Below are 25,986 nucleotides of genomic sequence, written 5' to 3'. Positions count from 1 at the left end.
TACTCCACAAAACATGTGTGGGTTTGGCTCTAAAAATAAAAATTAAACACCAAAAAAACGGTATGCAGGGTCAAAAACATTAATTTAGAAGAGTGATAGTGGCTTGGGAGACACATGCGGCTCTTGGACATGACACTCTGCGGCTCTTCTGATCACTATTTCCCAGTGTGGCAACTGTCCTATGTTTAGGAAATTAGGCAAGGCTACGAACCCACCAAGGCTTGCTGCTGACAGATGCTTCCCACTATGAAATATCCATCACCAGAAGGACTGGAGGATGGGTGAACTGCAGGCCCTCTGCTAGGACAGAGGCCTGGAATATCATGTGCCTGCAGTTATATACCCAGTTGTGGTATCTTATATTAGGAGGGTGATTCACAGATATATTCATCAAGCAAATGAAGAGTGTTATGAAGGTTAAAAGCTCACATACTCCCTTGCTAACCCGCCTTGGTTTAATAAAAGGTTACATTTGACTCAATCCACATAATTTCCTTTGAGAAAGAAAAAAAAAATGTATGCAGAAGTTTTTCAAGTATGGATCAAACAGCCTTCAAAAAATTACCTGCTGTTTTTAAAAGTCAGAGCCACGTGCAGTTTTTAGACCAATGGTTCTCAACCTTCCTAATGCCGCGACCCTTTAATATAGTTCCTCATGTTGTGGTGACCCCCAACCCTAACATTTATCCATTTTACAGATGGAGAACACTGATGCAAAGAGTCTTAGGCGACCCCTGTGAAAGGGTTGTTTGACCCCCAAAGGGGTCCCGACCCATAGGTTGAGAACCATTGTTTTAGACCAGGGGTCCCCAAACTTTTTAAACAGGGGGCCAGTTCACTGTCCCTCAGACAGTGGAGGGCCGGACTAAAAAAAAACTATGAACAAATTCCTATGCACAAATGATTGTAAAATGTTTGATTTCACCTTTCAGCCTTTCTGTCATGGTCTATTTTTAGAACAGTGACCAAAGTATGTCAAGTACAGGGTGGGCTCCAAATATTGTTGGGGAGGCTGTGGAATACCTTCCCCTGTAAAAAAAAAAAGCAGAACTTTCCCAATGAAGCATTCCATCTAACCCAGGATCAGGTATCTTCCTGGGTTCTTCCTCCCTAGCAGCCAGCGAGCGATTCACCAGCCTGGCTGATGCCAATGGGAGTGGGGCGGAACAGAAAGCCTGAGAGCAACACATGGAGTAGCCGAGAGGGAAGGGTGGAGCAGGAGTTGCCATGTGTAAGGTTTCCAACTCTGGGTCAGAAAATTCATGGAGATTTGGGGGTGCCATCATGTAATTGCAATCAACAGCCATTGGGGCCAGTTCCTCCTCTCCCTCGAGCCCCCACTGCACATGAATGGAGCCATCGCCGCCATGCCTGGCGGGCCGGATAAATGCCTTCAGGGGGCCACATTTGGCCCCCGGGCCGTAGTTTGGGGACCCCTGTTTTAGACTGTCATTATAAGCTCCATTGATCAATTCTGCATACTCCTTTCAGCAGGAGAACAGGAATACTACCTCAAGGGTATCATGGCAACAAATCAGAGCTTCTGGGTCTTCCCACAGGGCCATTTCCTTCTCCTGAACAACCAGCCCTGCACAGAATAGTATGTGGAAATTCTGTGGATGTCGGAAATTGGGAGAAGTGTGTAGAAATCGAATGCTGTACTGCCAAGTGCTCAGGTAGTTTTAGAAATTGTACAGTCTGATCTTAAACTCACAAAGCTCAAGTGAACTTGCGTAACAGGCCCAAGCAATACTTATATTCCATGACAGCAAAATACTTATCATAGCTGTGCCCAATAAATCTACTGAAATTATACATTCCCAAGATAAGTCCATTTTGGTGACAAAGCAGAAAAGGATATAAGGATGGTATACCCAAAGGGTGTCGTTGAGCCAGTCCATCCCATTGTCTTGCTGCAACAAGTGATCGTATGTAACACACAGGAAGTGGATGTCCTCGTCGTCTATGCCCCCATTCCAAATGTCATACAAAATAGTCATCTCCTCAAACTCGGAGCGGGGTCTAAAGTGATACTGATGCGGGGAATATTCTGGAGAAGGGACTGTCGGGACATCTTCTGGCCTCTTCTTCTGGCGCCTCCACTGCCTTTTGGACTTCAAGAGAGCTTCTTCCTCTTTGTAGTCCTCATTCCACTGGTTCTCCAGCTCCTTAAAGGGCAGCTTCTCAGCTAAAATGTCTGGTGCTACCTTGTCGTGGAAGCCCTCATTCCTGAAGTCCAGGGTAACAGCTTCTGGGTCCTTCAGAGAATAGAATGCATCTGGGTGGCCACTTAACAGCTCTTTGCTCACAGCGTTTTCAGTCAAGGCAACTGGGATTGGAAGAAGAGGTGGCTCGAGGGGCTTGCTGGAATAGGCGTCCAACATAGGGCCTAGAGGAGATGATCTTTTGGGCCGACCGGGTTTCCTTCTGATGGGCAGGATGGATGAAGAAGGGGGAAGTGGCGGACTGAGAGGAGGGGATGTAGCAGGTGCTTCTGGGAAGGGCAAAAGGGCCCTTCTGTCTGCACTGGACTCTTCTGAAGACATCTTTGATTCCATGAACACATGAGGCCGAACAGCAAGCGGCAACTGCTGGTTGGGAGACAAGTCAATATGTGTGTGGAGAGTGGGGACAGGAGGGTTAGCAAAGGGAATGGGGGAGGGGACACTGTTCAATAAGGAAGCACCAAGAGGCTCTTTAAAGATTTTCTCATCAGATTCATCCTCAGAAAGTTTCTTGACCGACAAGAGGCAAGGGTGAGTAGCACCAGGCTCTGGGAAGGTAGGCGTGAAAGTGAAATCCCTGCCTGGAGTCCGGGGGATGCCGCTGGTGACCCCCGGCGATTGGGATGGGTAGGAAAAGGGGCTCCCTGGGACTTGAGGGGAACTTAAAGTCAAGCTGCTTCCTGTGAGAGGAGCATCACTACCAGGTGTGGCTGGGACAGTGTCTGTGCTCTGGGACTTGGAGAGGCTGTGGGAGCACTTGGCTAAAATGTCCCGCCCTGGAGTCCGTGGGAGCTCTTCCTCCACTGATGGTTTGGTCAAAATTGCTTGTTCGGGGAACTTGTCTGGAAGGAGCAACGGTTCCTCTTTCACAGACACGATGGATGGGAGGGGAAGTGAAGAGGGTGGCACCGTATAAGCGGGAAGAGCAGAAGACTCCATATGCGCCAGGACATCCCGTCCAGGAGTTCGAGGATGCTGCTGTTCTTCCTCCTCTGCAGAGCGCTGTTTGCTTTTTGCTTGGGCTTCTAAACTACTATCATCAGACTTGGTAAAAAATGAGGTTTTGCTAGACAAGACCCCTCCAAAGAGCCCTACTGGTGTGGGTGGACGGAAGTTTTCTTCCTCTTGAGAGTCTGGCTTTGGACTATCTAGCACCTCATGTTCCAGCTCAGTATCTTGTTCGGATTCCTCCACTGGGAAAGAGAAAGCATTAAGTGAAGTTACTTGATTGCTATAGGTTTCCATTTGAATATGCCACGCCATGGTTACAAAAACAGTTCATGGCTCGGTGTCTAAAAGGGCATTTACTCCTCCCTGCCACACCTGCCCAAGAAATATGCCCTTCATCCACCCGCAACTCCCCCATTGATCAATGCAGGCAAACACAATTTTATATTTCTTCACTTGTGTAGACAACTGTGATCCAGAATGCTTTATATTTACAGTGGGCCACTGGCCTGTTTCTTTGATGGCTTTCATTGTGAAACAAAACAAAATGCAGCTCCAAAAAGTGAGGGGTTTGGGGCGTACTCAGCAACCCAATACTTTATTTGCTTCTAGGAACTTTTAGAAAATTACAGGATTGGTACAGTAAACGACGAAAAACTGAAAAGACTGTTCCTGACTTCAGATGTCATTGGTGGGGGCGCTGATTTGAAGAAGAAGAAGAGTTTGGATTTATATCCTCACTTTCTCTCCTGCAGGAGACCCAAAGGGACTTACAATTTGTGTCCTCTCTCTTACTCACAGATTTGATGAATGGCCATGGACAAGCATTTTCTGGCTAAATTTGGTCACGTTTTGTTTTTAAAATTTGGTGGGTTTTTTTAATTCACCCAGACACTTACTTAATTTTAAGGGGGGTGTTAGCTCTGGATTAAATGGCACAACTTTTTTGCTGCTGGTTATTTTGAAAGTTACTGAAATGTGCATTTATTACAGACCCTAAGCAGCTATCACATTTTAAAGTTCGGCTGTCAATAACTTAGGCCTGGACTTAACTGCTGCCATTTTAAATTATTTTGATTTTGTCTCTGGGTCTAAAGTTTTATTATTGTCTTATGTGGCTGATTAGCTAGTGGTATCTTATTTAAAAATTGATTTAATTGTAAACTGCCTCAGTATTCTGCAGTGTGCAGCATATAAATGTTTTAACAGATAAATGGATGCTGAATGTATTGAGAGTGCTGAGAATAAGCTGTTGTGGCAGGGAAAAGAGGACACAGGGATGCATGCAGAGCATGGAAATCCAAAACCTTTGTAGCTTTGCCCAAAGTTCCATCTGGCCCAAGTCTCCAACAGACAGTGCTTTCAGCCCGGAAACCACACAACACTCCAGTGCTGACAGTTTTTCAGACTCTTATCTAAAGTGACTTTAGGTTGCTGGCAACCACCATGTGGTAGTGAAACCAGCACGTGTCTGAGTTTGGCTGTTGGTCTAATTTCAAGCTAATTTCAGTGTACAGCCATGGCTGCACCATTTCTGGGCGTACATCACAGTTATTACCATTATTTTTTTTAAAGAAGGAGACACCTGAACAGTTATTAGACACATATGTTTGACATCAGTAGAGGATGATAAGAAGTTTAATTACTTTCACAGCTATTCGCTAAACATGATGCATGAAAAGCAGCCATTGCTTTTCAAATCTGAGAGGGTTTTTTAATTCTGCTAATTATAATATAAAAATTAACCTAATACTTTTAAGAAAGGCCTATAAACCAAGTTGCTGCCAAACTACAGAGAAACTGGAAGGCTTCAGAACATGAATGGACACTTTAAGCCTTCTTCCGAAGTTATAACTGCTCAGTCATAACACTAATCCTGCAGATTACTCCCACACCTTCACAAATATTTGTTAGAATATCTGGTTGTCCAGTGGAAGTTGCTCTGTAATTCACAGGCCTGTCTAGCGGGCATTTGTGACAGACTTTGCAGTCATGCCTGGTTAATAATTTAAGGGCAGACTGGCTAGATCAGACCAATGGCCAGTAGCATCCTGATTCCCACAGTGTCGAGCCAGGTACCCCAGAGGGTCCACAAGAGGCCAAAGCCTCTCCCACTGAGGTTGACCACCAGCAACTGATATTCAGAGATACAATACCTCTGAACATAGAAATTCCATTTGGCCTTCATGGCTAATAGCCACTGATGAACCTGTCTGTACCTATGTTTCACCTTAGAATGATTTCCTTCCCAAAACACACCTTCCTCATTAAAACTGAGCACAGGGTACAGACCAGAGCAGATACTCTTTTAGAAACCCACAATCAATAACGGGAAAGAACCAGTCTGGTAGGGACAGATACCCAGATTGTTAAAGAGGAGCCATACCTGGCAGACATGCAGGGGACTGTTGTATCTTCTCTTCAGTTTGCTCCATCACCATCAGCGCCTCGGCAGCAAGAGATTCCTCAGGGACTTCACCACTTTCCTCTTCCACTTGTTGGGGTTCTTCCTTGAGTTCCTCTCCTTCCGGCATAGAAGGTTCCACCTGTGCTAGGGGAGCCCCCTGCATGTACACGTCATCTTCTACTGGAAACAATTCCAGGATGGTCTCCTTCTCATCGTCGTCATCCTCAGGCTCTTGCGCGATAGACTCCACTGTTATTTCCACGGGCACAGCTTCTCTTTCTTGCTCCATAGACACCCCTGCATTGTCATCCTCCTCCTCCTCCTCCTCATCATCATCTTCCTCCTCTTCATCTTCATCGGAATCAGAACTTGTTCCAAATTCCGAGGATTCGTCACTTTCATCGGATGACTCAATCTCTGCCCTTGAGGAGGCAGGGCTTCCGATATCTTCTGCAAGGAAGGTGAAAGGTTAATGTTGTTAGCTGTTATCTAAAGTATCTAGGGAGTATGGGCCAGTCCTCACTGAGGCTGGGTGGAAACTGGAACCTGGCCCTCCCTGGGTCTAGTTCAACATCCTAACCACTACACAACGCTGGCTCATTTATCTTATGCTAGTAGCCATTACAATGTCTCAAAGCAATTAATTACATGTTTGTGTTAAATGCTTCCTTTTATTCTAAACCTAGTGCAGGTGAGTTTTGTTAGCTGGCCCCTGCTGCTTGTGATCACCACTTTTACACTTCGTGTCTACAGCCAGGGACACAAATAATTTCTTTCTTCATTCTCCCCTCACCATTCAGAGTTTGGTCTACCCCTTGGTCATATTTTCTCCCTCTGTTATAAAGATTCTTTAGTCTTTCCTAGTAAGAAAGAAGTTTGACTGCTCCTTTTCATTTAGCCAATTCCTCAGGATTTCTTCCCCACAATTTTACAGCAGTTTTTTGAGGGGTGTGTGTGTGTAACAAGAACAGGATATTCTTAATTTAGGCACACAATGGATTCCATCATGACAAAATGCTGGCCAATTTATTTTAACACTTTTATAAAAAGTAAATTTAATCATAGCACAATGTTTCCCATGAAGATTCTATTGCAATGCAAAATCTCTCTCCAGGAGATATTTACAACTTATTTAATTCTGGCCTCTCAGGTGCTCCTGGGTACTTACATAAGCCAAGTTTGTTCAGTCTTATGCTCAAATATGGCCTGTGTTGATGTCTTCAAAGGTGGTAGGGGAAAATTTAAAACTTTTCAAGGTAAAAAAAAATTAAATAGGACACTGTGGTGTTCTTCATCTAAGATTTGAAGCATTGCTTGGTCATCTGCTGTGCCCAACACAGAGGCTTATGGATAGCTCATCTTTAATCAGCTGTGCACCATCTACGGGGCTGATTCACACATGCATGTTCACTGTTGGTTTGCATGTGAGAACAGGCCCATCAGACCTGTTGGAGTTTTCATATCTCTCAGAGCATGACTGAATTTCATGGATGTGTTATGATAATCAATTGCAGACTGATCAACTAATGCTTATCAACAATTGAACCAACCCAAGGAGTTGTGAATAACTATTAAGCTGAAGAAAAAAAGTGTCTCCAAGAGCACATCATTGGTTTATTCAGCTACCAGAAAGATCTCAGACCTTCTTCAGAATCCTGCTCTTCCTCCTTTTCACTTGTTTCTACTTCAGCATCATCATCATCTTCTTCTTCTTCCTCCTCCTCTTCTTCCTCTTCATTAGCATCTTCCTCCTCTTCTTCCTCCTTGGGCAACAATAAATTTTACAAATTTAGCGAACACCCAGTTTTTCAGAGGGGGAAACATGAGCTGAGTGCTTATAAAGAGATCCAATGACTGTCAAAGGCTTTCACAGTTGGAATTGACTGGCTGTTGTAGGTTTTCAGGCTGCGCAGCCATGATCTGGTAGTTTTAGCGGCTAACATTTTACCCCCAGGACTGCTACACCATGGCCATACAGCCTGGAAAATCCACAACAGCCAGCAAAACAACCCACAAATACCTTTGGCACAACTATCTACTTCGTACATTTTTATACTGCTGTTTCTCCAAAACACTCAGGGTGGCATTAAAGAACCACCCAGTAGGTTCACAGGAGAGCATGAATCCAAACTTAGATCCCCCAGGTCTGAGTCTAACCGCTATACTACACTGGCTGATTGATAGAACATTTGGTAGAAACATTTGGTAGGTAAAAAGACAAGCAACTAGTTTGAAGCACGCAGTAGGGGGCACCCTTGGCAGAAAGAAAGTGATAATAGTAAAGTAAAAAACACACCAATACAAACAAGATCACAGGAGAAGTACAAAAATGTGTGAACAGATCCAAGCAACTGCAACTAGATGTGATCACAGTAATACACAGAAAGATCATAAAGAAACATTCATCTTTGTGGGAAAAGAGACAATATTCATTTCTCCTCTGCCACAAATTGCCTTGTCACTATTAGCTTCTCTGCATCTCAGCTCCCCATCTTTGTGAGACAGGCAGCCAAGCAACTCTGTTTCTCAAAGAGGCTTGTGGAGGACTAAGCCTATTATACTTTGAAAAAAGACAGGAATCTGCAATGGCAAAATGTTACTCGTAATGACATCAGTAGAGGGACACATGGATATGTATAGAACTGCTTAAAGCTTAACAGTGCTCTTGTATTCCCACTCTGTCCTTTCTTCACTGGCAAAGAAAGGGCCAAAGTACAAACACTTCTTTAAGGACTATGTACCCCACAATGGTTAGAATCAAGCAGAGCAGGTGCTGCACTAACTGTAATCCCATGAGTGCTTCAGTTCACCACTGAGAGGATGACTGCTTCCTCTATGGAAAGCAGGACACTCTCAGGTTATCTGCTCATGAAATCACTGAACAAGACCTTCTTTATAAGTGGAGGGAAGTAGGCAACAGTTTCCTGTAAATGAAACATCCAGAAGGCACTCATCTCCAGGAACACCCAGAAGAGATCTTGGAAATTCATATAAATATGGTCAAGAAAACAACTCCAGTCACCTGTAGGACCTACCTTAACTGACACTGATTTCATCACTCCTTCCTCTTCCTCCTGCTCGGCCTCCTTTTCCGAAGAGGATTCTTCCTCCTCCTCTTTGCCTGAATCCTCCTCCTCTCCTTCACTGTCTAGCTCCAGTGGTCGTGCAGGTCTTCGTCTGAGGCCAACACTATCTACATCCTTCTTGGAGATGTCAGACGTTGCATCTGGAAGGTCTCGATCTCGTTCAGATTCTGAAGTGTGAAAATAAACACAGAGGGAACGTCTCAGCCACAAGGTTCCAAATATGGGGAAGGCTGTTCCCTCTCCCCAACTCCATCTTAGAGAGAAGGAGTAGGCAACTTGGAAATACACTATAAGCTGGAAGAGTTCAAGCTACCTAGCATTATTATAACCTGAGCAAAATGCTTGACATTATGGCAGGAAATTTGTGTAAAGAAAGGTCTTGTTCACTGCAAGGATCTCCAGGTCTCAGGGATAGATGGCTGGTTTTGGTCTCAATCCAAAGGCAACACATTACGCTTCCTCCATAGAAGAGAATGGCAGCCATTCTATATCTTGAAGAAGGTTAAAAGGAGGCAGTCTGGGTTGCAGTTGGAATGTGGGGGGGAGGGGGGAGGGCTAAAGGTGCTCCATAATCTGGTAACCCAAACATTTAAAATCAGACCTAGCATTGTGAATTTTCTGGAAAATTCAAAGCCTTGGAAACACCAGAAATGTTGGGGGAAATGTATATCTATTCAGCACTAATTTTCCTATCAAACCCAAACTGCTTTTGCTGATTTAATTGAATGAAATGCATAATTTATTCCTTAACTAGCATATACAATTGTACTTTGGGGCATATTAATAGAATTTAAAAGTATCCCTCTCTTTTGTTTTCTGTAAGAAAAAGTGCCAGAATGCCCAGTACTTAAGAGTTGCAAATTGTTGTACCCTATTCCATTATAGCAGATATATTAATGGGGGGGATGGGGGGGCAGAGGGGGCAGCGACCCAGTGAGATGGGTTGCTGGAAGTGGACTTTCTAAAGCTTCAGTTTAGATAAAAAGCCTAAATACAGCTGATTTATCTACAATCCATTTTCAGTGAGAAAGGCACACCACAGACAGACAAACAAATCAATTTATCCTGATGTTTGGGTAGACACTTTACAAAAGGTTTAACTTTCAAGAAACCACTGCTGGCTTGTTGAGAAATGGAAAAAAATCTCTTGCAAGCTGAGTGACGGAGAGCTGCACTGTAATTGCCCATGCTCAAAGCAATGCAATTACGTCTCAAGAACACGTGGGGATGGATCCTGTAAATCTGTTCTGTTGATGGTGATGCTTTCCCCTGATGCTAGGAGTCATCCCTGCTTTGGTAGTGTTCCTAGTGAAACGGATCCGCAAGATCCAGTCCACTGCTGGGAAATCTCACATGTTCAGTAGCTGTTCGGTTTGGAGCAAAAGCATTGATTTTGCCAACCTTCGTCTTCATCATCGACTGACGGGGAGGGGCGGATTCTTTTCTGGTCTCCTGCTGAGGCTGCTTCAGGTGGCTCCTTTCGTTTTACCTGCCAAAATGGAGAGAGCAAGCCTATTTCAAGAGGTGTAATCTGTGTAGACATACGCAAACATTCCTTTCAAAAACAGGCAACACAAAACACACAGGAAGCCATGAGAGCAATGTAGCCAGTCAACAACTTTTACCCCACGTCATTTAATACTACTGGCAGCCATTCAACCAGGGTGGACAGAAGGCACTTTAAACCTCAAACAAATGAAGCTGAACATAAATCTGAATGATAAAAGTCAGAATGAAACGGAACATTTCTAATGAGACCCCCATCTATAACACTTTTGAAGGGCTTCCTAACGCACGATAAAACCTTCACGTAAAGCTATGTTAAAAGTTATCAAACATGGAAAAATTAAAATAATTCCCCCGAGATTGCCAACCACTTTACGTGTTTGCAATCCTGCCCCAATCCCAAGCATCTGAATTGCTCTTCTGTTGAAGACTGTATGGTACTGCCAACCTTCACAGAGGGATCCACCCAGAAGATATTTTAAACTCTTACACCGGCGGGCATTTTGAAGAACCACTGTCAGATAAACTAACTCCTAACAACTATCTAGTACGACAGGCGAAAGGGAAGAAGGGTTTGTGTTCTGAAAACTGATGTTCTAACCTTGAAAGATGGTAGCCGGATGGCTCCTCGTAAGCCAATGCCCAGGCCAATCCCTTCATAGCCGAGACCCTCTCCTTTATGCCAGTTCTCCAGGAGACAAGATGTGATGCGATCCTTTGGTTTTGGCTTTTCCTCATCTTTATTCTCTCCAGATTTTACCGGAGTAAGAGATGCCTGTACAAGAAAAAAGAAGTTCAACAGAACATACAACACAGGCACACACAGCTCACATGGGCAGCCTTGACTGTGGTCTGGTTTGGGGCTGAAAAAAATATCCAGTTCAGGCTGTAGAATAGTCTCTTATTGGGCTTTTGGCAGAACCAGGACCCCAGAAAAGCTTGCAAATAGCTGCAGAACAGCTCTGGGGAGAGAGTCACTGTGACCACTGTTGATACAAGACTGCAAAGACACCGTTGATACAACACTCCAAGCCACATGCAGCTGCGAGGAAGTAAAACATGAACACAGCTATCTTACATTGAACCAGTTTACTGGTACATTAACCAGCAGTGATTCTTGAGGGTACTAGTCAGGAGTCTGCAACCTGCGGCTCTCCAGATGTTCATGGAGTACAAGTCCCATCAGCCCCTGCCAGTATGGCCTATTGGCCAAGCTGGGAGGGGATGATGGGAATTGTAGTCCACAAAAATCTGGAGAGCCGCAGGTTGCAGACCCTTGTACTAGGTAAAAGAGTTTCCTGATTTCTTCTTTCTAAAATTCCTTTTCAAAAAGTTAAGACCCAGGCTTAAGCCTTGGGCCATCTATACATATGGACTTCTTCCCATTCAGACCTGTGAACTCCAATGCTGCTATTGTGGCTTGCCATGCATTGCTCCTGTCTCAAGTTACTTGATGCACCTCCCATCACAGGGGGTTTGCCTGTCATTCCTCCCACTGCAAGGTCATCCCCTCTTTAGAAACCATGCTTGTTGTTGGACTCCTACCTTTGCCAGACGTTCCTTCTTATCCCACCAGTCATCGAATGCCCGGAAGGCCACCACCTCCACCATCTTCCGGTTCAAATCCCTTTTCATGATTGCTTTTAATTCCTTCACAATCACCAATAGGACACCGTCCACAGTGGCCTTGTGCGGATCTTCCTTCTTGGGCTCATAACCCGGTGGGGGGACAGAAGGGTCAAACTTGGGCAAAGGTGGCCAGGGCTGCCCCCGGCCAATAGTTGCACCCATTGAGAAGTGTCGGTAAGGAGGAAGATTCACAAACTGCATCCGGTTTCCCATGAAAGGGTGGTACTGGTACGTGTTATGCCCTTGCATCATGCGGCTCAACATCTGGGTTTGCATTTGAAAAGACATGGACATGCCACCCCACTGGTTGCTTAAGACGCTGATCATGTCCATTTGCATGATGGGGAACATGGCAGGATGGAACGGAGGGAGGGGAGGCAAGATATGAGGCGGGGGGACCCCAGGAGGGGCAGGAAGGGGGGGAGGCGGGACGGTGACTGTTGGGTGTGTTGGTGGAGGTGGTGGAGGGGGGAGAGGTGGGGGCATCGGAAAGCCTGGCTGGTGCGGAGGTGGTGGAGGCAGAGGAGGATACCCGGGTGGAGGCATGGGGATTGAGGGAGCCATCACACCAGAGTTGCTGACTGAGGTATTCACCACAATGTTTTTGGCACATTCTGTGCTTGTGATGGGAGATGGGTTCATTTCATCATCGGAGATCTCCATGTCCTCGCCTGAAGATGGATGACACTGTGAGAAAAACAGTCTGTTTAGACAAGGTTGTATTCTTATGAGTTAAAAAAAACCCCAACAATCCATTTCAAGAACAAAAACAATATCCTAAATCTTGGGAACTCAGATTAAAAAAAACCCTGAAGGTTTCTTTAAGATATTTCATTCATCAGGAGACTTTGACAAGTTTCTCTCCTCTTAGTTGTCCACGCTGGCTGGGCTAGTGTATAATTTCATAGGCCTCTGGGCACAGAAGAAGAGATGGTGTTATTTTGCTGCAAGATTATTGAGGCTAGCACCCTGCTGCTGGATGCTTCTGAACTCCCTTTTACTATGGAACATCTGTTCTCAATGTAAAATTAAGTGCAGTTCAGAAATCTCAGCACAGGTGCATCTTTAACCTGACTTCAAACAGTTGGACCAATAGGCTGCCACTAGGGGGCAGCTGCTTCAAAAGAGTAAAATCGGCAGGCTGCAGTACATTGTTTGCAAGCCTGCATCTAAAGGAATGGTTGACACTCAGCAGAGAATTAACAGATGTAATCTCAATAACCTCTTCCAATGAAAGGACTCTGTGTCTCTGCGTGTATAAAGTACCATCAAATTGCAGTTGACTTATGGCAAACCAGTAGAGTTTAAGCAAGAAGTAGTTTACCTGCCTCTGCATAATATAAAAATGTATCTGAAGCAGAAAAGAGTGTTTGTGGCATTGGGACCACTCATAACTCTTACTCTAAATCTTGTGATAATCCAGCAGTTGTAAGGAAGGTCAAACACAACATCTAGTGTGTGGCCAAAAAGAGCCGGTGATAGGGAACTGCTGAAGTCCCGAAATTAAATTCTAGATGTGGCCTCTCCCACCCTTCTTTCTCCCCCTGTGAAAGGGGAAAAGCATCCTCACAGATGCCCTCATAGAACTTCAATGGAAGAGATGTTCTTTGTAGGAAGTGAACAACCCTCCATGGAGAAAATGCTCCTATGCATTGAGAGTGTGTGAACATCACAACCATCCAGCACCTTGCTGAACATTAACAGGTGGAATTTGCTGCCAGAGGATATAGTGATAGCCATAGGCCAGGGGTCTGCAACCTGCAGCTCTCCAGATGTTCATTGCCATGCTGGCAGGGGCTGATGGGATTTGTAGTCCATGAACATCTGGAGAGTTGCAGGTTGCAGACTCCTGCCACAGGCATAGGCAACTTTATAAGGGGATTAGACAAATCTATGGAGGACAGGTCTATCAATGGCTACTAGTCGTGGTACCTAAAGGTACCTCCAGTGTTCACAGGCTGTCAACCTCTGCAGGCAGTCCCAGGACCAGGAGGCAACATCTGGGAAAGACCTCTGCCTCTAGACCCTGTTCTTGGACCTCCAGGCTTACTGGCTGACCCCTGTGTGAGACAGGATGCTGAACTAGACAGACCATTCGCCTGATTCATTAGGGTCCTTATTCCATCCTTCCTGTTCCATTGTGAACGTCAGCCTTTTCAAATCCAGGACCCACCTTTCACTCCAGTCTGCCACAGGGAACCTACTTTCAATTTGATTCCAGTGCATGATTTTCCCTCCCTCCCCCCAGATGATTGTAGGCCATCGCTATTATCTTTGCAATACAACCATCACTATTGGCAAGATCACAAAGCAGCAGTTGGGAGACCAGTACTCTGCAGGCACACCTAACATGGCTTGCCTTCGCTCATGCAAATGCAACCCTAGCTGGAGGTCGCCCATGCCATTCTATGGCCCTTTGTGCACATGCAGAATAATGCACTTTCAATGCACTTTGCAGTTGGATTTTAATGTGCGGCATAGCAATATCCACTTTCAAACAATTGTGAAAGTGGATTGAAAGTGCATTATTCTGCATGGGCGGAAGGGGCCTATCCAATCCAACCCAAGCCCAAGGACAGCTCTTGCTACCAGGGCCTTCCACTCATAGCCTATAATTATTTTCTCCTACCAAGGTCACATGGTGTGTTTTAGAAAGTATTTAAATGTATGGACAGCGAGTAAACTATATTTTTGCATGGGATGACATGTAAGTCACAAGCAAGCTAAAGAGCTAGCAGGGTAGGAAAACCTATAACTGAATTCTTCTGAAATTTAACTTGAGGAACATTTACAAAAGATTCTTGAGCCTCCAACAGCTTCACAGTTGGGAACTGACCTGCATTCATAGAATGAACAAGTTATGTGACCCAGGTTTTATCCTAAGTGATAGACTGGAAATATAATGGCAGGCAGATAAGAGAGGAAAGAGAAATGAGGAAATATACTAAACATCAAAAGAAAGCCAACAGGAAGAAGGACGCTTTCAATTAAGCACAGTTCAATTAAAATAATTTCAAAAGGATGAATAACTTATTCAAGATTTAAGAGGATTCATGGATGGTGGCGAAGAACAATAGGAGACAGCAGGGTGTAGCCAAGGTGGAAAACATGGACTAGACTTGAGGGGAAAGTGGAAAACAAAGTATATAAAGCCGCAGGAAGTTTGCTTTATTCTTCAGGGTCTAAAATTCTTTACTTATCTGAGATGATTCCACCAAAGGATTTAAAATGCCATGATATTAGGTCTTTGAAGAATAAAGCAATTGATGGTACTTACACACACACAATTTGATATAACTTGGTTCCTCAATATTTATTATTTGTCAAACATCTAAAAATGTAGACAAGTGTACAAAGCAAAACTAAATGGCATACAATCTCAAAACTGCACAAATATGATTTAAGGAAAAAAGAAAGTCCTTAACACTTGACTAATCTCAGATGAAGAAGGTACTGTCCTTCTGTTTTGCTTGAGCAGACACTGTAGCGTTATTTAACTTTGCTGTGGCAAACTTGCAATCAACCTGCAATGCCAATTTCATCCATAAAGGCCATCGCTGGCTACAGTCAGTGAACACATGTGTGTGAATCAGCCCTCTCTCACTGTCCATTCCTGCTCTTTTCTCTTTTCCTGATAGTGCATCCTATCCCATTCTATTCAGCTTCCATAAAGGAGAAAAAATGAACAGATCAGGGGCTTAGATTCTGTACAGTAAGAATTTATTGTCCATGTCTGTTACTTTTAAGCCCAAATGAATAGCCCTGTTAATTTGCAACAGCAAAACAAAAACAGGAATTGCCACTGTATCCCAGAGCTTCCCCAGACGTGTTCTGAATAAACTCTTGGTTATGCACACAAACATGTAAAGAATAATAATCTTTGGACAAGTGAATGTGCAAACAATATCTCAGACAGCTGCCCCATGAGGGTACACTATACCCTTTTCCACCAAAAATCCAAAAAGAATTCTAAATTCACCCACTACTGCTTCCTGGACCTTATCACCCCCCCACCACCACCATCAGGACCCCTGGGATGGGTTCTGGTCCTTCCTTCAGGGCTTCTGTGGCTCCCTGGCCATCCAACTGCTCCCCCCCCCCAGCCTCCCGAATAACCTTCCTCCAGCCCCTCCCTGCTGCTTGACACAGATATCGAAGCCTGGTTGCAGGGTGGCGGCTCCAGCCTAACACCTTTCCCTGCTGCTTCCCCCTGGGGGTGGCGGCCCCTTCCCCTGCTCACTGGAGTCGTGTCCTTTCCCTTCTCTGCCTCCCTACCCGCTTTCCTCTCTAGCAGCCTGAATCCGCAGCACCTGGTACGCTTTTGACCTCCCATCCTTCTCTGCCATTCTGGGGCAGCTAGTTGCAGTCCTTTGATGTTGGGCTTCATTGTGCCTCCACCTGCCCGCTGCCAGTGGTCCTGCTGCCTGCTCCCAGCTGGCCAAGGTCAGCTCTCGTCAGGGCAGTTGGGCTGGGGTTGCTGCTCAGAGTGGGAGGGAGCCAGCGGGGTTTGCAAGTCCCGTGATGGGCCCGTTGCAGGACACCTTAAAAATGCGCTTAAAAATGATTCCTTAATGCTCGCAGACATTCATACTTTCACCTGTGGGAAAATGCTACTTTTACTTCCACCACAGCACGACTGACTGCACTTAGATCTTTTGGTGGAAAAGGATACAGCATGAGACGGCATTACTAAACTATGGTTATCTAATACGTTTCATCATGAGCAGTCTGAATGCAGATATTTCCAGCTCAAGACTAAAGTACTACAGACATAATTGGCATGTGACATCTGGAAAACACTTTCAACGTAAGTGTAGTAAAGTAATAACTGCTGGCAGTGCCACAAAGATTTTTTTCCCCACCTGTGGGATAAATGCATCAGAGCGAAGACATTCTGGAAAATTATAACAAATGTACTGGATGAGATCTTCCAATAGCAGTTATCAGATCCCTTGATGGTTTTTTTTGCTTTTGCTAAAAAAAACCCTGATTTATTTATGTGTGAGTTTGTCTCCTAGGCTGCCCTTCCCCAAGTGGGCTCAGAGTGGCTTACAGAAAAGAATGTATAACATAATATCATAATAAAAACCATAAAATCACCATAAAATTCCAATGATACCTTGATGGTGTTAAATTTGAAATGAAATCAAACCGATATCCCCCACCCACTATCTTTATCAGTCATGTTGAGGGGAAGAAAAGTAAAAGGGAAGGGAGTCCCACTGGGAGGAAAACTGTTGCTGTCCTCAACTGGGGGTCTGGTGGAACAGTTCCAACTTACAGGCCCTGCAGAATTGCAGCAAATCCAACATCTATTTAAGAGCTGGTACTCTGTTAATTAATTAACAGTTGGAAGAACCCTATTGGGGGAAAAGGAGCGGACCAATAAGACTTTAAAAAGCCACGGGAAAGGTTTAATATGGAAAAATCAACAGCACGTCAAAGAGTACTACTAAAGTGCACAAAAACGTTGTGAATTCATAGAGGCCACTGATTGAGCATCCTATGGACAAATTTGTAATTTATATATATATTTTTAATCCTGTCGGGAATGCTTGCCTCCATTTTATCCTCACAACCACCTGGTGATACAGGTGAGGCTGAGAGAAAGTGACTGGCAAAAGGTCACTCGGGCTGCAACCCTAACGGCACTTTCTGGGGAGGAAGCTCCATTCGACAACATCAGACTTAATTTTTAAGAGAGCTGCTTCCTGAGCCAACTTCACTGCAGACTGGGATTTGAACCTGAAATCTCCCAGATCCCGGTCCAACACTCCAATCGATATACCGAACTCGCTCTCTAACATGATTATGAATATTTGTGCAATGGTTTCATGAATATATATTACTTGACTTCGACACTGTGTATATGTGTGATTTAATAACAAATAAGGTTTGCAAATATTTTTAGCACTGCTTTGATTACAAAGAAAATGTAGTAAGAACCAATGAACCAGGGAGACAAAGGTCAACAGTTTGTCCACAGCAGATACAGGATCACGTCTCAGCTGTTTATTCTCCAAAAAAGCAGCCACCACACAGAGTGTCCTTTGTCTACGTCAGCATTTGCTTGCACTCAGGAGCTTATTGGCCCTCGGGAGCAAAAGGCCTTTGTTGGACACCTGTCACCTGCCCCGTCACCTACAGTGCCGTACAGCTGGTCAGGCGACAGCTGCAGTCCTACCCAGATATTGGTTAAAATACAAACGGGCACCTTCTTGGAAGGAAAGAAAACTGAACAATATCAGGTCTAATTCATGCTGCTTTTTTAAATTCTCAAGGGGGGGAATTTAAGCTAATCCTTCAAGACTCACAGGGGTGGAGGAAACTATTCCCCTGAAAACAGCAACTCGCTCCTAGGACTACTTGGTTGGGAAAGAAATGCCACCATGGTGTGTGTTTGTGCCGCACAATGTGGCAGGCTCAGGTGCAGCTTCCTAATTAGCTACTGCCTCACACCAAGAGAAAACTGGTACAAAAAGCAAGAAAGAAAACAGGAGCGGGGAATGTCAGCTGATGACAATGGGGTAGTTTTGGGAAAGAGTGAAGCTGCTTTTCTGTCTCATAAGGGATTCAAAAAACATCTGCTTTGTTTTGTATCTGAAACATCAGACATGAGTGGTCCAACTCTTACCTATGCCTGCTATTCTCAAGATGAGATGGCAGTACTCCTGGGGTTATTCAAGCCCATGTTTGAACAGCACCTGAGAAAAATCTTGACCAGTGACCATGCCTGTTTCTCTACTATAACATAGCCAGTTCTCCAATCCCTGAAAGCCGACACCCTGGGAATATGCTTGCAAACAGAGTACGAAAAAATTAAAAATTCGATAGTTACAGAGTTCTGGTTCTAGTTGCAATGACTGTATGTGATAGGTTTTTATTATTATTATTGCTTATTATTGCCTATACTGCCTAGGCCAGGGGTCTGCAACCTGAGGCTCTCCAGATGTTCATGGACTACAATTCCCATCAACCCCTGCCAGAACGGCAGGAATTGTAGTCCATGAACACCTGGAGAGTCGCAGGTTGCAGACCCCTGGCCTAGGCAGACACATCCCCTGTCAGATCATATGGAATGACTTGAACGGTGTGATTTAAAGGCTAGCTCCTTTGTTTCTAGCTCCTGCATCTCATTCAGTTTTGAAAAATGATAGCAAGCAGATAAGCAAAGAACATTCAGGCTCGGAGGAGGACTCGCAACTTAAATTCCAAAGGATCCTTCAGGTGGAGCCTTCCATTTATCTGCGGAAAGAATTCTTGAGAACAACGTCCACTTCTAACTGCTTCTTGGGCACTTGGAGCCACCGGAGTTGGGCAGGAGCCACCTTGCCCAGCAAGCTGCAGTTGAAGCATTTCATAGGGTGGGGTTATGCTGAATTTACTGCCTGCTAAAACCACCTGTTATTTTCCCCACTCTGGGATGCTCTGACTGAACTGAGACAACATGTATGTATCCCCAGCACAACAACCGCATTCTGACTTGTAGGGAGGAGGAGATGTGAGCCGTAATTAATTGGTTCCTCCAAAAACAAGTTTGTCTGCTACGAGAAAAACATTTGCTTTATTGCTGCATTTTAATCGTGTGTGTTCAGGTGTAAAGAACACTCTGCTTGAACATATTAAGCAGTTTCCTGTTATGAGAATATCAGTACACCCAGACACTGATCAGCCTTGGAACCTGTTCTGAATGACCTGTTCTCAGCTCCAAAATACTTGATGCTGCAACTGAAGGCAGCATGCGGTGGCGCATGTATTAAGTGTATTTCTCTCTGTATTGAGAAACCATCAGCAGCATATCAGTGATTAGAGGGTTGGGTTTCCAGGTCAAAGGATGTGGCTTCCATTAACCCTATAATTTATTTAGCTAGGGAGCGTGAACCCACATCTAGTGTATCAAGAACACACTGGTTTCAAAATGAATTTACTCAGAAGCAAAATCCATTGAATTGATTCGGATGTCACCAACCAAACCCGACTGCTCCTCAAGCTCATGCATGCCCCCTGCTCCCCTCATATGCACAGTCCAAACTGGAGATTCCCTGGTCTGAAAGAAACTAGTCTATCAATTGCTTAACATTCCATACAAAATAAAAACACCTTTAAAAACTCATTAAGAACAACCTCCCAACCAAATACAGCAGATGCAATCTTGCAGCTAGTTAGAGTTAATTGTGTCCCCCCACCCCACCCCAGTATACAAAATAAACAGCTTCAGCAAGGGCCAAAGAGATACCTGGCATCGCCCTTTCTAAGAAGATACAGCCCCACCACTTTGTATGAATATGCAAAATTCAAAAGCCTCAAAGCCTCAATTTGACTCGTGAGAGCCAAAGAATACTCTAGCCCACAACCACAACTGGCTTTCTATTGCTTCAGTATCCTGAACATTCTGTTTCATCTCACTGGTTATTCAACATAAAAGACCCCATTTCCCTATCGATTTCATTGGGAGTGCCCGCAGTACTACAATACTACTAAGTCCTTAAGCAGATTAATTACAGCTCTCTAAAAAGTCTGTCATCTTGCAGGGATTCTGTGTCAACATGTCACTGGATCAAAAGCAAAACGTCCCCTTGAAGGAGTTCTGCCAAATCAGAAAGAAATCAAGCTGGGATTTATCCCTAAGAAATAGTCCTACAGATGGACAGCCAAATGTTGTGTAATGTCTTTGATGGAGTTCAGATGGGAGTTTTACGGACGATGACTACTCATTCACTACTCATCTACATAAATCCCAAGTACAAATAAGATGGCCAACTCTACTCTATCTTGCGATAGGCCCACTGAAGTGTAACAGGAGGGAATAACAAAAGGAAATGGCTCCAACTATTTTTGTTTATTAAACTGTTTCTATTCTGCCTTCTGATACTAATCTCAAAGGGAGATATGTTTATGGTCAACCTGTTGCAATGATGAGAGTAATAGACTTTGTCTTAGAAGGGCATGATTTAAATCCCTCTTCACACTTGGATTCACTGGTTGGCCTTGGGCAAGACAATATGTTCTGGCCATCCAACAGAACTCTTTGAATGCTCTCTTGTTCTATACTTCCTGGGTCAATTCTTGGACAGTGTGGTGATAAGTTACCAGATTTTGTTCAAGCTACTGTTACTTTGCCTTGTTTTGTATGGGCTTCAGTTCTTACTCTATGTGCTTGTGCTTCTGCCTTAGTTTCCAGACTTAGTTTGGCTGGCACCCACTTGAGAACTTAGGAGAATAAAATAAAGCAAAATGCTTTGCTTCCCTCTTGCTGGAGGGCCTGCAACACCAATTGATAGTCTGTCTGTGTTTCCTGCTTCTTTAGGCTTTAGCTGGCTTCTAAAAGTAAGTAATTTTAATGAAAAATATCTCATGCCTGCTTGAATCTCCAAATTATTCCAAAATGCAAAGCTGATGTAATCAAAACGAAGAATCTCCCTTCCAAAATTATGAAAGGGCACTGGGCATCAACTCCTTCCTCAACTTTGTCAGTAAGGTTGAGAGAGACAGAAACACAAAATAAGATTTATAATTTCAAAATTCTGAAGTAACTTTAGAAGGTGAATGAGCAAGTCAAAAGGAGCCAAATTTGGTAACATCTCCCAGGGAGTTGGTAACATCTCCTAGAACAGTTTTAAGGTTGCGATTCATTGACAGTGAATTTAATGGAAGCACCACTAAAACCAATATGAGATGGCTGTACACAGAATAGAAGTCTAAATCATATTTCAGCTGACTATGAGGATTTTCCATTTCTACTAAAGTTAAATGCTAAGGAGAGTAAGTTTTTAGTATTTAACACTCAGTGATTCAACTCTTGGGAGAAAAACGAATGAGAGTCTCTTACACAGGAACTTCAACTTGTAGATTAATTGAACCGAGGCAAAGCCTCCAGTTAAGATGTTAGATGTTTCCCATGATCCTTCTCCATCTTTTTTGTACTAGTTAAACAAGATCAAAGCAACTGGTAGATAATGCACCAATTAATACCCTTGGTTTTCAGAATTAGCAAACAGTATTCAAATTATCTTCTGAATTTGTGAAAAAGACCTTATGCCAGTGGTGGCGAACCTATAGCACTCCAGATGTCCATGGACTACAATTCCCATCAGCCCCTGCCAGCATGGCCCATTGCTCATGCTGACAGGGGCTGATGGGAATTGTAGTCCATGAATATCTGGAGTGCCATAGGTCGCTACCACGGCCTTATGCATTAGCCCAGTGGTGCCGAACCTATGGCACGGGTGCCAGAGGTGGCACTCTGAGCCCTTTCTGTGGGCACGCACGCACAGAGTTCGTCATGAGATCCCCCCCCCCACGTACATCTAGGATGGCCTGGGCCACTGGACTTGATGTTTGTGCACCTCAGCGAGCAGGGAGGACTTGGCTGGCGGGCCTGGTGCCTGTGCTCCAGGTGGCTGCTGCCCGGGGGGGGGGGGGGGGGGCGAGGCAGCAGAGATGCTAGAGAAGCGCAGAGTGGCGCATGTGGGACTTGCTGGAGGCTGAGCAGGCTGGACCCTGCTCAAGGGGATTATTCAGGTTAAATTGCCGCGTTGGCACTTTGCGATAAATAAGTAGGTTTTGGGTTGCCGTTTGGGCACTCGGTCTCAAAAAGGTTCGCCATCACTGCATTAGCCCAAAGGAACACAGATCTTAGATGGTATCTAACATTCCCCAAGCCCAGAGTTTCTTCTTCAGTCAGTAAAAAGAACAAGCATACATGTCTTTTGACCTGTTTCTCCCTTGCCCCCTCCTCCCCGCAGCTAAGGCTTAAAAGCCTGTTGGGAGACAGTCAATGCTTGAATCCCCCACCAAGTACAAACTGGCGAGCACCCACTTGAGAGCACCCACTTGGAGGGGGGCAGTGAGGAAATCAAGTTAATACCAAAAGGACCAAGCTAAAGAATAGATAACAACAGAGGCGTAGCTGGGCCAAAATGTGCCCGGTGCGCATTCCACATTTTCCGCCCCCACCCACCGCGGTGCCCCCCCTGCCCTCTTCCCCCCTTTCCACACTTACCTTAATTCCCTTTTCAGAACTTTTTCAGGCTTCAAAAGGCCTTGTTCTCAGTAAAAAAAAAAAGGCCTGATGGGAGATATACTTCCCAGGAGACCTTGTGAGCCCCAAGATCTCCTGGGAACTGTAGCTCCTCAGGCCCTTTTTACGGAGAACAAGGCCTTTTGAAGCCTGAAAAAGTTCTGAAAAAGGAACTAAGGTAAGTTTGGGAAGGGGGGCGCCGCGGGGGGTGAAGGGGGAGAGGCCTGGGGCGATTTTTGCACCCCCCAGGCATGCGCCTGGTGCACGACGCACCCTCCGTCCCTTTGTGGCTTCGCCACTGGATAACAATAATAAAGAATTTAAGCCCGTATAAATATAGTAATCTAGTGTCTTAACTATTAAAACAGTTTTAAGGCAGAATTGCTTAATCAGTTATACAGCACGCAATGGAACAACCCTTGAACAACAGGAGGCAGAACGAGAATATTGCATGCAGTTGGAAGCAGAAAGGGACGTCAGGAAAGCAGAAAGAAAGAGATAAATGCAATATTGCTATGTTGATTTCTTCCAACAGTAGATGCAGGAGGGACACTTCCAAATACATTGTAACACACACAGGAAATTCAGCGATCAGGACTATTCTGCTTATCATGTCGGACTCTTTCCACATATGAGTATAGTATCCATTATTTGGGGAGAGGTGAAAATCAGAGATGCAACAGGAAGAAAGACTTTGTATCACAATATAGTTTAGTAACAGACTATCTGAAAAGTTCTGTATAAGCATAGGATGTGGAATTTATCAGAATTTGTTAAGTGCTAAACACTACAACTGTTGTCTATTGGAGGGAGAAGGGTGGACTTGAATGAATGCTACAGTAGGAGAGGAGATACAGAGCAGCGGCACGCACCCGGGGCATCGTGTTCCCTGGCCCCCGTTGGCGCTACACCACTGTACAGCAGCACCATACAGGAGAGAGATAACTACACTGTGTAATCTAATACCCTCTGCCCCCAACACACACAACCAAAATCAACGGTGCTGAAATTCAAAAGCAAGCAAGCCATAGAAAGATTTCCCTGCTTCACTAATACTTCTGAGCAGCCTTTATTTTATAAGGTCCCTAACTCTTTGATATCCAGATCTTACTGCCGTTTGAAGAGAGAGATGGGTAAGGTCCTGTCAACAAAGCACACTTCTTTGTGCACTGTGGTGATTCTATTATGTTTCTTGTTGGAGGTGCACAGCGGACAATGATTTCACATTCATTTATCTAGATTTATGTTCAGTTATCTTCCTGTGTCCTCCTTTTTCCTTCCTTTGTTCTCATCTCACCTTTTTACATAAATCCTATGGATTCTCTATGTTTCTTCAGCAAAGATTTTCCCTTTCAACTTCGTTTACCACATCAAGGCTGAATATATTTAACCAAGACAGGCTTGTTGCTTGATTCATGCAGAAGTAGGTCCCACTGTTAGCAGTGTGCAGGTTTAGTGAGGCTTCCTGTGGAAGGCAGAACCATAACTCTGAGACACAGCCAAAGAAAGGACTGTAAACAGGAGGCATCGCATTAGGAGTGGGCAACCTTTTGGTTCCAAGTGCCAAAACACTCGCATCATCTACCTGTGAAGATGCTGATGGGTCAGCAGAGAAAAAGGGTGGGAAACTGCAAAGAGTCAAGAGCTTGAAGAGTCAAGGGACTATACTCGGCCAGACACACTGCCCCAGCAGTGTAGCCCATGCCTTAGAACCTCACCTTAGTCCCTTGCTGAATACAATGGTCTGGGAGGGGGGAGTAGGGAGTCTGATTTCCTTTTAACCAGAAAGTTCATTGGGTGGCCTTGAGAACACTATTATTCATCATCTTAAACTAGTTAGGACTCTTGTGCAAGGATAAACAAAAAGGGCAAAGTATTACATATAACAATTAATAACAAACATGGCTATCAAAATAAAACAGTGATTTTGATATACACCTTAGTGCTTCTTCCAGAAAAATGGCAAAGTTCCCATTCGATACTGGGGGAAATAGAACTGAGGCTCTGGCATAGCTAGTGATGGGTCATCCATATTTCACAGAAAAAGTCACCCCCATCATTATTAATTTGGTTATAAAAACATTTGAGATGTCGCAGCCAGCAGACATGTAACTACAGAAACTGCTCTCCACAGACATATCCTATAGAAAATATACATCTGCCTGCATTATATGAATTATGAAGAAAGCAAGGCACCCGCGGAATTTCATTTTGGTAGTGAGGTAGAGGCACTTAAAGCCTTTTCCCTTTTCCTGCCTCAAATGCTTTAGAACTCCCAGATCCTAGCTTTCCTCCTCTTGCTGAGGAATTCTTTGAAAGACTGGCCAGGAACAGGAGCCTCACAATAGGCTGAAACATGAGCTCCTCTTCTCCCAACCCTTTCATAGGCTAAAACCTGGCACTCCTTCCCATCTCATTTGCAAGCTGGAAAAGCTACGTCTCAGGTTTCCAGAGTCATTATTTCAGCTCCATCCCTTCAAAATAAAAATAAAAATCCCTGAAGCTTGAATCAGCCGTCGTCTCTTAAAACAGGTGTGTATATGTTGGGGGGGGGTGTCTTTAATAATTCATACATAATTACAGCTCAAGAAATGACAGAAACCCTCCTCACACTGATGTATAAGTTCTAAGAGAATGCAAAACAAAAATCAAAGAAATGTGGATTCCATATGACTCTCTCTTTTTACTGCTAACATGCTATAGGTCACTATACACCCTTACCTGGACCTAAGTTCTGCCACGTCTGGTGGGGCTTAATTCCAACTAATGCAGCGTTAATGATCTCTTATGTTTTGATTTAGCACTAGAATATTTCATGTCTGTCTAAACTTATCTGGAACACTGACATTCTTCAAAAAGCAAAACTGGAAGACAAATAGGCAATGGGAGGAGGGCTTCTCCGGCTGGCTAGTCCTTTGCACATGTGAACCCAACAGGTCTGGAGGTAGCCATTCAGCCTGTGCTCCTTCCCTCAGCAGAGCCACAAGGAGCTTCAAGGATTTCCAGAGCCACAAGGAGCTTCTTCCTGAACCTCTTTTGGTCTCCTCCCTCTTCTGCTGTGCACAGTCAGTAGTAAGCTAACACATTATAAAATAATCAACAGCAACTTAACTATATTCATTGCAGGAGAGGGAGGTTAGAAGTTTTCATACAGCAAGGCTTCTG

General features: G+C 44.4%; 1 protein-coding gene across 2 annotated transcripts in view; it reads right to left on the bottom strand.

The window, feature by feature from the left end:
- Positions 1–25,986, bottom strand: part of SETD1B (SET domain containing 1B, histone lysine methyltransferase) — a 57,024-nt gene that overhangs the window by 19,118 nt on the left and 11,920 nt on the right. For both annotated transcript variants that reach the window (XR_007246035.1, XM_048514526.1), the window contains exons 7-13: positions 11,718–12,488; positions 10,774–10,947; positions 10,068–10,155; positions 8,616–8,833; positions 7,223–7,343; positions 5,560–6,030; positions 1,862–3,418 (exon numbers count right to left, since the gene is read on the bottom strand). Coding sequence is in view for 1 of the 2 variants with exons in the window: in XM_048514526.1 (XP_048370483.1) it covers positions 1,862–3,418; positions 5,560–6,030; positions 7,223–7,343; positions 8,616–8,833; positions 10,068–10,155; positions 10,774–10,947; positions 11,718–12,488 (3,400 nt within the window). In the remaining variant the exon portion in view is untranslated. The remainder of the gene's footprint in view (positions 1–1,861; positions 3,419–5,559; positions 6,031–7,222; positions 7,344–8,615; positions 8,834–10,067; positions 10,156–10,773; positions 10,948–11,717; positions 12,489–25,986) is intronic.

Source organism: Sphaerodactylus townsendi, linkage group LG13 (assembly GCF_021028975.2).
Source record: "Sphaerodactylus townsendi isolate TG3544 linkage group LG13, MPM_Stown_v2.3, whole genome shotgun sequence".
Lineage (NCBI taxonomy): Eukaryota > Metazoa > Chordata > Lepidosauria > Squamata > Sphaerodactylidae > Sphaerodactylus > Sphaerodactylus townsendi.
This window is presented reverse-complemented; position numbering and strand designations above follow the sequence as displayed.